The sequence below is a fragment of the Ptychodera flava genome, chromosome 13, assembly GCF_041260155.1.
Source record: "Ptychodera flava strain L36383 chromosome 13, AS_Pfla_20210202, whole genome shotgun sequence".
NCBI classification, from domain to species: domain Eukaryota; kingdom Metazoa; phylum Hemichordata; class Enteropneusta; family Ptychoderidae; genus Ptychodera; species Ptychodera flava.
The window spans coordinates 18,032,738-18,048,382 of NC_091940.1; the positions used below are offsets into that span (position 1 = coordinate 18,032,738).

At 37.5% G+C, this 15,645-nt stretch overlaps 1 protein-coding gene across 2 annotated transcripts; it reads right to left on the reverse strand.

Annotated features, from left to right (window-relative positions):
* Nucleotides 1-4,555: 4,555 nt before the first annotated feature.
* Nucleotides 4,556-10,971, reverse strand: LOC139147656 (uncharacterized). Of its 2 annotated transcripts, none has more exons than XM_070718806.1 (9): nt 10,558-10,971; nt 9,495-9,644; nt 9,252-9,344; nt 8,795-8,858; nt 8,284-8,360; nt 7,521-7,626; nt 6,956-7,169; nt 5,643-5,806; nt 4,556-5,116 (listed from the first exon to the last, which is right to left on the reverse strand). In XM_070718806.1, the coding sequence occupies exons 1-4, from the start codon at nt 10,797-10,799 to the stop codon at nt 8,795-8,797; spliced, it is 549 nt and encodes a 182-aa protein (XP_070574907.1). In that variant the 5' UTR covers nt 10,800-10,971; the 3' UTR covers nt 4,556-5,116; nt 5,643-5,806; nt 6,956-7,169; nt 7,521-7,626; nt 8,284-8,360. The 2 variants fall into 2 exon arrangements, with proteins under 2 accessions (XP_070574907.1, XP_070574906.1); XM_070718805.1 differs by having other exon boundaries at nt 8,795-8,854; nt 10,558-10,814.
* Nucleotides 10,972-15,645: the final 4,674 nt, after the last annotated feature.

Here is a 15,645-nt window from a genome sequence, read left to right on the forward strand (position 1 = left end):
CTATTTTTACCTTTTTTTGTTAATTAAAACATCTTGAAACATCAATAAAATATGTCTAGTTCTTGCAAAATTATGTGTTTTGGTAAAAATAAATCGAAAATTACCTCCCCGCAGACGCACAACCGCTAAAAGTCAGCCGCGCCAAGCGCCAGATTTCAAATTCCATGGCCTATGTTTACACGCGCAGGGCTGTCACGTGGTAAAGATCGCAGAGAGTGATGACGTAGATGATCACGCGAGACCTTAGATTTTTGCGTGAAGGAGAAAGACGTGCCTGTGAGGTCACGGACCACTTGTCAACATCAACAATGGAGAAAGGCGTAAGTAAATTACCTATATAAATACTTTGTTGTCTTTGATGTTACGGACCGGGCGGAAGTGTGCATCCTTTGTATTGATTTTGTAACTGATTTCTTTGGCAAGCCGGGATTTTAGAAGTCTATGGCAATAAACACTTTCCAGCCGGTTTTATTTTCCTGTGTCGCGGTGCGGCACCAAACATTGTCCGTGTATCATCACCAGCTATCGTGAATTACGTTTCCATTTTTATTTGGGGGGGGATTCATCTAAATTGTCAAAATCGTAAAATGTTTGGAATACCATGCTCTTTGAGCGAGTTCTTTTTGTCGTTTTTCTTTGGCTGTTGTTACTGAACATGTAGAACATTAGAGCTCCGAACCCGGTGAGTAACGGTACTGTACTAACTGTAGCGTCTGTAAGACTGTATGCGTGGACCCGGGAGCGCAGTCTATGTGGAAAACACATGCTATTCGATAGCTTTCGAGCGATGGTGTTTGCCCAGACTATTAATCTCATAAAATACACATTTTGATCCGCATAATTGCTGCTCTCGATGATCGACGACAGTTGAAAGTTCATAGAGTGACCGTGATGTCGGCACAGCAGCCTGAGAACACCTGCACACACATCGAGATCGCGAACGCGCGTTCAGATGGATTCGTCTTTGACGCAGGGTGGGGGCCAAGGTCGATGCCTATGGCAAGGGTTAGAACGAAAATGAATAAGCGCTGATGTATAACATGCGAATCAAATCACTGGTATTGTTTTTAGGCACTGGCATTGTTCACTTTAAAAATAAAAAGGAGAGTTCGATTGCATTACATTGTGAGAGAAAAATACTGTCGAAAACTGTCACCTTTTATCATGTTATTTCACTTGTCTCAGATATTTTTTCAATACTGTACATGGAACAATATGCCCAGTTCATGACTTGTAATCCAGATGGTGGTTGGAAAACAATGTTGATATTGGATTTCCTTGTTGTGACATGGTGATCTATTGTCTTTTGTGCTAGGACAGTAAGTTCAAATAATACATTTGAAGGGCAGAAAATGGCTGGAAATGCACAATCCCGCAGTCGACTCAGTGTTTTGTTGAAGATTTTTTTCTCTGGCACGGTGGATTTTTGAAACCAGCGACTGTTAAACTGAATAAATGCTGTTTCTGTATTTAAAAAAAAAATATTTTTGCCAAAAGTACAACCGTAATGTTTTTCGGGGGGAGGGGGGTAGCGGGTGTGTTTTTGAGTCAGCTAACATTTGGACCAAACAAGTAGACAGCTGTTTCTGTAGTTTTAATAGATTATGTTTATTTATTGACCAAAATTCTACCTCATGCCATTGTTCTGTTGCTTTCTCCAGGTGGAAGCATTTTGAGCCCACAGACTTTTTTCTTACATGGAAGCAAGACACTGCTGTTGTTCATCATTTTTATACATAATGTTTTTCTTTATTTACAAAAGAGCTAAATGATGTGAACAAAGTGTATTTTTATGAATGTAAATAAAGATATAGAGACATTCTATTTTTCCTCCTTATCCTGTTAATTTGCTAGATTTTTTTACATTGATGTTATGACAGTGTACACATGTTGACTGGCCATGAGGGTAACAGCATAGTGTGTATCATGAGGGACTGTGAGTTATCCCCCAAAAACAGACTGTTTCCCGAGGCCAAAGGCCCAGGGAAACATTTTGTTTTTGTTTTTTGGGTTTTTTTTGGGGGGGGGGGGGGGGGGTTGACTCAGAGTCCTGATGGGTTAAAGAATTTTGCTGTTACCCAAAAGCCAGTCAATATGTGTTTTGCAACACACCTAGCATTCCAAATGAAGCAAAATTGACTGATATAAATCAGAGTGTGTGACTTTGTGGAAAAACGTGAATGCTACAGACTCCAGGCTGTGATTTTCATATTTTACTGGAAAAATGGCAAATATACTTACAGTGCAACTAAAGACTAAACAAAGCATTTGTTGAACATGTTACCTTGGTGGCACTGAAGGTAAGTGGCCTAAAAAGAATGTCAAGGACACTGTGCTCTCACCGTGATTAGCTACCTAACACAAAACACAAACGTGTTCATCCAAAGTACCCCCCACCGGTCTTCACCAAATATCACAGTAATAGGTACCTCATGCATTTTTCAAGCATCAACACATATATACACTGGACAGATGGATACCTTTTGCATATCGCCTCTGTCATACATCACATATCAAGGTAAGTTCAAAATATAGTCAATGACTCCGTCCACTTCCATACAGTGACAACATATTTACACGCAAGCTGAAAAATGCGAAAATGGCCCTTGTAGCTGCTGAAATATCTTGAAGTTGATAAACATGAAGTCAAAAATCACTAAAGGACACCAGAAAATTTGGAGAAAAAACTTGACTGATGACTGTCCAAGAAAAAACAGACCTACAGCTGTAATGGTTAAACTAGAATTAGATATGCACATAATAAGTGAGATAAATACCAAGTCATCTGTACGGGGTGTACCTATTGTAAATGTTCAGACATTGATTGAAGGACGTGAAAGGTCATATGAAGGTTACCCAAAATCTGGTTTGAAAGTTTTGGTCTCATACTGGTCATTATTTTCAAACAGAAAGTAGCTCTATAGTGCTATTGGGTAGCTTGGAATTAGGTATGCCCATATTTACTGAGATGCACAGGTCAAGGGTTACCCAAAATTTCGGCAATAACTTTTGGTCCTATATTATTCCATGTCAAATAAAACCAGATCCCTGACACGATTATGTAGCCTGAAATAAGGTACCTGGATGTGAATAATGTCAAGGGTCATACTGAAATTACGGGATAAATTTTAGTCCTTTACTGCGCCATGTCCAAGGGAAAACATTTGCCTAGAATTAGGCATGTGCATATTTTAAAGCTCAATAAGCTTTATCTTTTGGCTATTTCTTAGAACTTTTTTTTTGTGGTTTCCTTACACTTTTCTGCATTGAATCTCAAAAACTTCAATTTAATGCCAAATATTTAGCATACCAACACAACCTATATATAAGTATAATCTACATTGTTATTGTTCAAAATTGTACTCAAGTCCGGACTATAATTCATTTGTAAACAATAAACAATGATTACTACACACATACAATCTGTGCTGACTAAAAGAATACTCAAAATTTCAGCATGACAGATTACAGTCAGACACAGAAGTTGATATACAGAAGCAGAATACTGAAAACTTACCACAAGTTACAGCTTCAATGAGCTGCATAGGTAAGGGATCACCCCAAAATTTGGAAATTAATTTTGGCCCCATAGTGGTCCATATCCAAAAGAAAGTTGATTGCTTACTCTGCGGGGTAAATGCAAAATGAGAATATGGTGTCTCTCCTGCACCATGGAGGTAGTAGGAGCTCCATGCCTGCACTAAGGTACTGGCTGTGGGTCAAAGGTCATAAAAATAATGGAAAAATCACTGAAAATAGACAATTGCAGATATCAGCACAAAATGACCAATTTACATAGAGGCTACCTAAAGTAACCACAAAGTAAAGATCAACTCAATCTGGCCAACAGTTCCCAAGTTCATGATTTTTACCACTTCTGCCTGTTTTCCCTCATTTGATATGGACAGATGGATGGACATATATACATACAGTGATGGACATTTTTTCAGCCTATAAGAATAGCTTCCTTGCATGTGGCTAGTATGGAAGCTAACACTTCAGGAAAACCTCAGGAAAGCCTGAAAGTCCTTCTCTATCCAAAAAACATGAAATGTAAATATTCTTAAGTGTTCCCTGATTGTGCCATAAGAAAACTGGATTAGTAGAATCCATATTATGTCAATGTGGTAGTGTTGCACATATTTGCCTCGTTAGTACTGCTCATGCAAGAAGTTGAAAATTTGTCATTCATAAAGCTACCTCATACCATGTCAAAAAATTGTGGAAATTCACTGCACATGAGTATGTCACATACATGGGAAAAGTTGCCATCTTTGAAATTAGCACTACAGCTGTAACTCTCATAATACATGTATTTCCTTTACTTTTGTCTGTGTGTCAACTACATTTCTTGTTCTACTCCCTCATGCATAGTGAAATGCATACAGTTATGGTTGTAATGTTGTAATACACATTCTCATTATTGAAGACTGACATCCAGATTGAAATTCAATATTCAACAAGAACACTGCTTGCTACATAATATACACAGATTGTTGACACACTGACTACTGAGTATTTAAACATGCTTGAAGAAGTAGAACAAGAAACTGTAGTTGATTGACACAATAGCAAGACACTGCCAATGACCTAGTGATGACAATGAGAGTACTGGTACCTGAATGTGTACATAAAAGTTACAGTTCACTGTCTTTGACCCAACTGTGGACAGAACTCTGTCTAAGCATACGTGAGTAATGGCTGTTGATGAACACAAATGAAGGCAGATGAAGATATGTGTCCCCTGCCCCAACACTTCATCTGCATAGACTTAGATAACCCCTGGCAAACCAGTTTTCTCAGTCCCTTTATTTCTGATCTAACTTGGAGTTTTGACATTTTTTGTTCTACACACTATACTTGGCAATAGTTCCTCTATGTTCTTTTGATTTCTGTTCCTGAACTATGGAAGCAGTAGGTGGTGGTGGTATTGCTGCCAGATGTGAGGATATTCTCCTTGGATTCTGTAGCTCTATCTTTCTTTGCATACCTTGATGATCTTGCAGCCTCTTGCAGGATTATCGTCTTTACGTCTCTGATGTAAGAGTATGGTTTGTCAACCTTTACTGGTGTTGCAGACCATCTCCCACTCTTCTTGTTGAAGTGTCTGTGATACCTTAAACATTGATTAAATAATTTATTGATGAAACTATAAAGAATATTTATGATTTTGGCTCTATCAAACAGGTTCAGCAAAACTTTATCTCTTGTATTATTAAAATAATATCAGTGTGGAAATTATTTTTCCACCGTGAAGAGTTTACTTGATAAACGGGGTAGTGTTGGCAAGGCTGACTATTTCACATGTGACTGGTATTTTGGTTGCCCATGAAAACAATCACATTTGTGGAAACATTTACAAAGTTGCTCATTATTGGAGCAATCCAATTCATTTTAACAAGTTTACATCTGTAACCCATTAATTTTATACTGTAGTTTATTTTGCGAAAAGTGGAACTACTGGCACTTTTCGATAGAAACAATTTTAGCACAGGTACTGTTGATTCATTGACCCTCTCTTGGCTGCATTTACATACATGTTGTTTTGCACTTGATGTCAGGATAGAAAGGCTGTAAGGTGTATCTGAATTGTTCAAACAACGGAAGACTATGTTCCTGTCTAATTTTACAATAAAACTCACATCATTTCACCATTTCTTGTCTTTCTCACTGCTCTGTTGTGGTGTACATTGTGGTCAAGAGCAGCCAACCTATTTCCAACTCTATATACTGGTGGTTTGTAAGCAAACCTCTTTGCAGCATACATTAGAACATTTTGTTGAAATTCTCACGTTCAGCTGTGTGCCTGGAAAATGAAGAATGTGAAACAAAATTTGTAAACGATAACACTTGACATGTCACCCCCTCCAAAGACATACATATTCAGATAAAGACCTAGTAGTGGCATTTGTATTTCAGCTCACATCACCATTTTTATAGATGGTAACAGATGATTTACCACTCAATTATGATATCTTGCAAGACATACATCCATTGTAATTACACTAGCAATGGGTTGCCAGCCAAGCAGTACAAGTCTTTGAAATTGGAGTGGGTGCAGAGTTACAAAAATTGTAGCTTTTCTGCTGTATTTAGTGCGATGGGCCAGGCGCTGTTTGTCCTGTAAACATGTCCATGAAACTGCACAGTCATGCAAGGTCTCATGGGATTCCGAAAATGGTTTATTGGAGCTGTCAGGCCACGGAAAAAAAGAATTGGTTCTGGCCATGGCTTATTTCCAAAATTGGGGAGGTGATGTGCATTTATTTTGTATTTGCTCAGGTCAGTCAGTCGGCTTTCCAAACATGTATTCAATAGTTCACATTAATGTATTGTACATAATTCTGGAAGGTGCTGATCAGAAAGAAATTTATTTTTTTTGCTCACTAGACTGAAATACATGAGTGTCATATGTATGTTTGTACCCAATCTATGTATCATTGTATGTATACATGTACTAGTATTCATGGATGGACATGTGTTCTTGTATATCTGTTGGTCGATTACAAAACTTAAGAACCACAGCACCTTCCATCTTGTGTACATGTGCAGATGAACAATGGTTTGAAGTGAACTTGTTCAAATGAACTTGATGATTTCAGAAATATGCAAATGAGTTAAAGAAGTTCAAAATTGGTCACATTTTTGATCACAGAAATTGGTAAAGAGTTACCTTTAGAATAGCATTTTACTGACATACTAGCACTCCTTTTGTTATGAAACAGGCCATGCAACAAAATCTGGCAATGTACATAAATGTAGTATATTCAGATGACACTGCTGATGTCAAAGTATCTGTCATTATTTCAAAATTACCATAAATATACATGCACACTATTGTGCAGCATTCTGATTAACACATACATTAGGTATGCCAACATTGAATTAGGGTGATTTCAAACATTTGAGGTAGGGTGGGGTGGGGGCGTTACAATGTCATGTTTTACATTATTACCTGAAATTCAGATAGTATGGAATCTTCTTCAGGAGGGTTTTCTCCAGAACAATTTTTCTCAGGGCAACATAAGCTGGGCTATCGCTTTTCAACCACTCTCTCTCTCTTTATCATCTGTAAGGGGACCATGGTTACGCTGATTCACACCCTCACAATACGGAAGTATCCATGAATGTTCACCACAAACATGGTGCAACACTGCACACCATAGTCCCTGAAAAAATGAGATACAATATGCTGCTACATTAGGTGCGTTGAATTACTTTGTAAATGTTACTGAATATTCAAGTTTACTTGACTTAGCCAGTTTTTCTGGTGTTATATGTAGTAGAAGCTACATATAACACCAGCTGTTGAGCTGTTGGGAGCTGTTGTGACAATTAAGCATCTGTCCACCATCAGTATTTCAATGACACAAATACGTTTTCTATACATATACTTGCAGTCAGTGCACAGATTCAAAGTTTGCATTACTTACATTCTCTGAATACTGTCTCTTTATGATCTGCCTTCAAATCATGTGTTACTCGTTAATAATGTTTACACAAACAAATAAGATACTTACCAGAAACTCTTCATAGTTTGATGCAATTTTTACAACAGTGCCAAAAATGGTTTACAATATCCTTGCTCCACTTCAGGAGTAATCTGCACTCCTTGACTTGACCAGCCTGAAATACAAAGTTTTCAGTTTTGTCAACAATGCAATCAAGTCATGAAAATACTTTCAAATTTCTAATAAAGGTCAGCAGACATTTTGCACATGACAAATTGCTTACAAACTTGCCTTCCATGCCATGAGAAATAAACATGATATACTAGTTAGGACTGGGAAAATTTTTGTGTCAATGGCACTACATTCCAAGTTTGCACAGAATACATGTATTTGTGGAATATATTGTACCATGTTTATTTGGTCTCAGTATTGCTGTAACCAAACAAAAGCTTTAAAGTAACACACACATTAAGAAAATAGTAAAATAGAAAATTGCACATAAAACCACAAATCTTACTCAAGTACCTACAAGCCAATCATCATACAACAAGACAGTTGGCAAGTTTGATTTCTGACCTCTTTCCCATTGTTTTAGCTCTTTTCTATGTTTTTGGAGCTGGCACATCAATTAGCATGAAATCGTACCTCCAATTTATGATTATATCCAAGTCAGTCAGAGTACATGCATGCAATGGATGCTGACTGATCCCATAAAAGTTAGCATTAGAATTGATTGTCATAGCATACAAAAAACATAAAGGGCTACATATCAAACTATTGCTCCATGTGCCATGTACACATACAGCAAATGGGAACAAAGGCTTCACTTTACCTTTACTATTTTTTTTCCAAGGTTCTTTGCTGTGTGCCAAATATCATGTGAGTGTTTCAGATCTGAGTTTGTTCTCTCTGCATGGGAAAATGAATGTTTATCATTTTAATATTTTTCAAAACTTAGTTGTTCATGTAACAATGATTAACAACACTTGTCTATGCAAATTTGTCACTTCACCTTAGTAAATAAATTGAAAGAATCTACAAAATAAACATCATCCTCAGCATCAACTCCACCATCATCTTCAGTATCACATTCTTGAGTCACATCTAAGAAGTAACAGTTATCTGAACAAAGTAAATACATTTCTACTGTTGAATGCTATGGTCACACGTGATAAACCATGTTAGATCACCAATAGTGTTATAATTCAGTGGTACAAGTGTAACTTTGTCAACTCTCAAATTCATATGCTGCTGTATGACTGCAAACATTGCCTGAGTACAACTTCCACTTTTACGCAATACAGCAGAGTACATGTATTTTCAAGATAAGAATATAAACTTACTCAAATGGGTAAATGAATGACTCTGACATCTTCTTCACACTCTTTCTCTTTTCTTCTTTCCTGTGTAAGTGGAAAATTAGAGCTTCATATATGATAACAAACATAAAAGAGCATTTTGATAGAGTTTACTATTTGAGAGGGCTCAGAGGTTCTCATGTAAATTGTAATTTCATATACCAGTGGACAGTTACACAACAGTCACACATTGTGAATATTTGTCTGATATACACCCATTGCTCACGACCGTGCAACATTAACACAGTCAGTTTATACCTCCATGAAAAACAACATTGAACATTATTAAACATTAAAACTTACAGATCTGATTTGATCTTAATGCCTAAGCTAAGACAGAATATCATGAATACTGAGTTTGCACACACTGGATGTATCACTTTAAATGGCTCACTGGTTATGTTCTCAACAGTTATAAGAAATTATAAATAATGTTGCATACATTTTGGGTACACCACTATATCCATCTGTTGAATCACTGCCACTGTCTTCAATCGCAGACATGCCTGTCAGTGTCGTGCTGCCAACCTTAATACTGAAAGAAAACATAATTGAGTCAAATGCAATGCTGACTGCAACTATAAGAATTACTAGCTGGTATGTCTTCCACTACAGCAGCTGCACTCATTATAATATTTTGCATAGACCTACTACTGATAGAAAGTGCAACTTTTTAAAAATTTACCTGCAATCCGAATCCATTGATATTTCAGACACTTCAGGGGCTGATATTTTCTGTAGAGTTTCTTTGTTTGGACCTGGGGTTGACATCATAGGTGCACTTACAGCATTAACAGTGGAGGGGGAAACGCTGACAGGTTGAACTGCATAGTACCTTGTGTGAAAAAAATGTAAAGGATAAGTCTCAATAATGCTCTGTTACCCTATCTCTTCCTACCTCCTTGTCATGTCCTATTTTTCACAGCAGTCGATGCATAAGTTTAAAATACTAATAACTATGGCAGTACTTTGTGACTCATTTCAGTGCAATGAAAAGAGAAATACACGAAACTTCACATTTATACGCAAATATAACATTTACATCTGAATGTACCTGCCCCTTCCCCAGCACACACGTTTGCACATTGTCACAAGATGTACATCACCAGTCCCCCACTTATAAAACACTCAGAAACAGGGAAGCACTGATTGAATGAAAATGCTTGCAAAACTGCATGGAGCCCAGCTCCATGGCTGGGGTAACGGCTCGATGAACAGGGTTAAAAAATTAAACTTGGCACTAACAAGATGTGATCTGTTCACGATGCATTCACAATCACAGGCACAGGCAGGCAGAAATGGACAATTTATATCTGAAAAAATGCAAACACAATTTGGAGACTTACCCATCACACGCATGTGCGTTTACAGGACAAGTTACAACTACAATGATTTTTATCACTGTCCAAAAAGAATCTGTACCGAGTGGCGTTCTAATTATTTGTATAAATTTCGTGGGTTGACGGTCACGATTCAAGTTTCAACCACAGTCCCTCTATCCATGACCCACAGAGGGACTGTGTTTCAACGCAAGTTACAATGAACGCGGTATATACTACACCACATCGCACGTCAATTCATAACAACGGAATCAAGACAAAGGCAGTCATAAAATCGAGGGCATTTTCGTATATTTAATCACAATTTCTCAATACTGTCCGAGCATCGACTTGCAGAAAAAGAACGCATCAAACATCATGCCACCAAACAAAGCGACCATCATCGCTTTGGACGGTGGGGGTACTTACTGGTCGATCAGAAATCGTGCAACTTCGGCATTTGACTGCAAACTGTTGTCTTCTTTAACTGTCTTCCAGCGATCTATCTCTTCCCAGATATTTATTTTACCAGCATTCTGTCGAGTTTTAGCCCGTTTCTTAGCAGAATCACTAGGTATTCGGCGGCCCGCTGGACGCTTTCGCCCGGGGCTTTCGCTTTTCTGCTTCGTCGAGCGACGCCATGTTGAATGTGAGTAGAACGGTATGCGCATGCGCACATGAAGAATTACGTAGCATTTCGTGTGTCAACAGTGTTGTATTCCAGTCCGGACAAGAATGGAAATTGGCGACATAAAATCGCTCGTTGTTGGCCTATAGTATGCGTTGTGATCCCAACTAATGTGTGACTCTGCGTTATTTGGTAGGACAATCAACATAAGTAAGTCATCATTGAAAACAAAAATAGGAAAAAAAATGTCAAAAGTTACAGCTTATGGAACTTTAAGTGTTAACTAAAAAACACACTGACCCTCCCCCCCCCCCCCCATTGAGCATTTCAAAAACATGATGGAACCAACCCCCCCCCCCCCCCCCATTACCAAAAGTCAAATACAGGGTGAATCCCTTGAATCCACCCCAGGCTTAAACAACCGACCAGTCCCTAACTGCTCCTGAAACCTGACATTTATTTTTTACGTCCAGATAAATGAACGTCTGTACCAACATATTTTCTTTTATGAATAGTTTTGCCATAGCCTTATTGCCGAAACGCCGTCTTATTTGAATTGCTATTTCAAGTTTGTTATTCATGAAAAATCAGTTCTTGTTACCGTTGTTCGTTGCATCCATGAGGTGGCCATTGAGCATTTCAAACTACTGTCAATTGTCTATTATACTCTACAAAATGGCGAAACGGCGAAATAGCGAAATGAAGAAATAGAGAAATTAAAATATGCGTGATACGATCTCCAATAACCAATGTTGTCACTTACAATATTAGTAGAACTTCAATATTATTGAACAACATCATGAATATAGGGCACCTTAACGGGTAAGCTTACTTCACTTGAAGCCCCACGTGCCAAATTTCACTATTCACGTTCTGCAGTTTAAGTTAGAAACACATGCATCTTACTCCAGTGTACTTTTATTGATTCATCTTCAATTATAAATCACAATTAGGGCTTCAACGGGGCATTCTATATGCATGAAGTGGTGACCTGCGATATGTGTTTTTATGAATTCTATATGTAGGGTTTAGGTTGTTACAGAAAGGGAATGGATAGAAATTACAGGGAGGGGAGGCTGGTGTTTTGCATAATGATGCCGCACATAAAATAGTGACCTTTCAAAAAGTGTTTGCAAGAAAAAAGTGACCCTCCTAATTTTCATGCTTGGCACTCAGTCACACAGTGACACTCCCCAAGGTGTCACATTCCACATCAATCCGTTTTCACGTAGTCTCAGTAGTTAGTAGTCCCTAGTCTTGCACGCCAGACCTCGAACCTGCATACGGTGCGAAGCTGCGAGTAACCACAGGTTACGAGGTCTGTCTGGCAAGAACCAACTCCTCAGGAATGTGATGACATCAAAAGTGGACTGTCTTTCCTATGCTAATAAGTGTAACTTTGGACAACCACGTACAGACGGCCATAACGCATTCTCACTGTATTTGTCCACCATGTTTCACATATCTACGCCGAAAAAACTCCAGTTAAAATCTATGGCAAGAATTTATTTGTGAGGCACCAGCTCATCGGCATGCCGATGAGCGGCAGTCGAATTGGACTCAAAGTCTGAGCTTTGTTTGAACAGAGCAAAATGATAAAGCAAACTCCATAGAGGATGTCGACGATCAACCTTCGCATGCATTGAAGCAACACCGGAGCAATCTTAAAATGAGAGATTGGCCATATTCTGTCGGCAAATTAATGGAAACGTCGTCTCCTTCCAGACAATCTGTTATGGATACCTCCTCCTTTGGTTTCAGACTCTCCATCACCACTTTCTTCAACGGCATGCCGCATAGAGCATTTTGCAAATTTTTTCATCATGGTTACTGGGGATAGAGTAACCGTGATTTCATGAAGTCGTACTACTGTCTTAGGTCAACGTAAGGCAGTTTACTTCCAATGAAACATTTCTGGATGAATGACACAATCATTTTTCCAATCAAGTTCAAAAGCCATTTTTAGACGCTCCGCCTACATACATGAATAAACAATAGATGTGCTCTTTCATCCAGCCGATTTTTGAAGCATTCTATTTGACAGTATATATAGCACGTCGGTTCTAGCCAGGTCTCAATAGAGAATAGTTGGGAAGTAATGAGAATAGAGATGTAACTTTTAGTTTGTTGAATGGCAGATTCCTAGAAAACATTCATTAAACTCCTTACATTGTAACTGCAAATTTTATTTGAAAACTTTGTGGCCCTGCTTTCCAGGCCAATTGCAATGTTTCGAAAATACTGTGTTTCAATGAAGTAAACAAAGTTTGTGTGCTTCTCAGACCTATTTGAATGAAAGCCATCCCAATCAGGGGCCAACATAACTGTTCTCTGTCTAGCAACCATAGTATGCTATGCTAATTATGAATAAAACATGAACACAGCCATAAAACTGAAGAAAGTCATATAATTGTTGTCCCGCAATAGTGTTACATCATGCACAATGGGGAGCAGTCGGCGATAGCATCTATGTAAACTTTCGTTTCACATTCCTATTTCTATATTTATGAGGGAGCCATTTCTAAATCTTCAACATGTCTTTGAGGCGTGCATATGTGATGAAACTTTCTATATACATCATGCAAGATAATATGACATAACATTGTTGAAGGTCATTAAGCATTTTTTTTCTTCAGCGGAACTTTCCTAATTAGGGATATATATCTGAATTGACTTGACCAAAGTTGATGAATCTTGCTACATATATTGAAGATACTATAAAACAACATTATTGAAAGTCATTAAACTTTTTTACTTCAGCCAATTCCTAATTTGCATATTTAATGAATTTTCCTAAATAGGGATATTTATCTGTATTGACTAGACCAAAGTTGATGAAACTTGCTTTGTACAGTAAAGATACTATGATACGACATTATTAAAGTCATTAAACACGTTTACTTCAGCCCATTCCCAATTTGCATATTTAATGAGAACATTTCAGTCAATTACTAATTTGCATATTTAATGAACTTTCCTAATTGGGGATATATACTTGGATTTATTTGATCAAAGTTGGCAAAGCATGCTATGTACATTGATGATTATACCAGGTTATAACAATATTGAAAGTCATTTCGCATTTTCATGTCAGCTAATTTATAATTTGCATATCTAATGAGCTTTCACAGTTTGGCATATATAGCTTGAAGGACTTGACCAAAGGCAATTACACTTGCTATATAAAGTGGTGATAAAATGACAGCAGTCAAAGAAATTAACTATTTTTATTTCAGCTAATTATATATTTGAATACTTAATGACCTTTAGAATTAATCTTTGGTGAATATTGTTCATCATGTTGATCATAACACTTTCAATGAAGTTGCAAACATGTGGCACAGGCTCAAATTTACACATAACTGCAATATATAATAAAACACGTGAGCATTTTCAGATCATATTTGGTTCTGACTTGTTGGCTATGTAGCTGCTACGGGCCGGCGTAGCCAACACGTCAGAAAACATGCGCACGCCCCGTGGGCTACAATTATTGCAGCTAGTATGAGTACTACCATTCGAGAAAACGGACGCAAACTTGTGGTGCAATTATTTGCCAACACTCAGTCTGACTCTGGTCATGTTTGGAATCTCATCATCGATATTATATGACAACATTCTTGTCAACATATAGACTATTATACCGGAAAACGAACGCATTCAGGATTCGAGTGCTGTAGTGTACTTTTGTAAGTTTATGATATTAATAAAAATATTGATTTTGTATCAAGAATATTTTAGTAATCATAAATTTATTAATAACAAGGTCTGTACTACAACTACGAGAATTTTGCATGCAAAGTGACCATCATTCGAGATTCGAGTGCAGTAGGGTTCTTTTGTAAGTGTATAATAATGACAGAAGTATTTAATTTATGTCAAAAATATTCATATATTCATATCATAAATTTATTATTTTTTACACTCTTGGTATGACTGATAGCGCCTTATGGCCCTTTGCCTGGATCGAAAATCGTATTCCGTTCACTGAACTTATATACACAGCGCTAAGGCCTAAAGCCCGGCAAGTCATAATGTTTTCACATTCAAAAATGATGTGGCGACGTGTTTGTTTTTCTGTTTTGTATTCTGTTTGCTTGTTTCGTCCTGAAAAAAGACCCTATGATTGATACGAAAACAGTAGAAAGGGGATGTTTGAGCGCAGCAGCGATTCTGACGCACGTGCACAGTAAGGTGAGACTGGTAAGTTCGTTGTTCAATACTGTGAGTACAATTGATTCTGCAGACACCGGAATTTTTGACCGCAGCGAACGTAGAGAAGTGATATTTTGTTCATTCATTTTTAGCTCACATTTGGTATACCAATGTGAGGTAATCGTATAAGCTGAATCAGTTCATTTGCATCCTATTTGCATGTCTGTATGTATGCATGTATGTACGTATATATGTATGTATGTCCGTCCACATCAAAAACAGCTAAACAGCAGAACCTACTGTCTTAGTATTTGGTGTACAGGTGCACCTAGGGGTGGAGATGTGAATTTGTTCAAATGAACTTGTCAGTTTCAAAAATATGCAAATGAGGGGAAAAAAGGAAAAACCCTGCAATTGCTAAAACTCTGTAACCGTTGGTCAGATAGGGTTGACACTTAATGTGCAGGTTCCTTTAGGTATTCTTAAGCAGGTGTGTAAAATTTAGGATGAAATTGCATGTTCCTATTTTTCTGGTATAATTTTTTCAGTTTTTAGTAAAATAAGTGTTTAACTCTGAAACCATTCATCTGATTGCTCTGAAAATTGGTATACATGTTCCTCAGGATGACATCAGTCAAGTGTATACAAATTGAATTGAAATTTTTATATTTGTAATTTTGGGGCAATTTTCCGAATTTTTGTCAAAATTTTTTTTATTCAAGAATAACAAATCT

What these genes read in the sequence shown, in the direction of transcription:
- LOC139147656 (XM_070718805.1), bottom strand. Translation starts at nt 10,799, where the DNA reads ATGCGCATACCGTTCTACTCACATTCAACATGGCGTCGCTCGACGAAG. An exon ending in TATAGTGGTGTACCCAAAAT is followed by an intron (nt 8,855 to 9,251) that starts GTATGCAACATT and finishes CCACTTACACAG; the next exon opens with GAAAGAAGAAAAGAGAAAGA. An exon ending in TCATTCATTTACCCATTTGA is followed by an intron (nt 8,361 to 8,794) that starts GTAAGTTTATAT and finishes TTTCCCATGCAG; the next exon opens with AGAGAACAAACTCAGATCTG.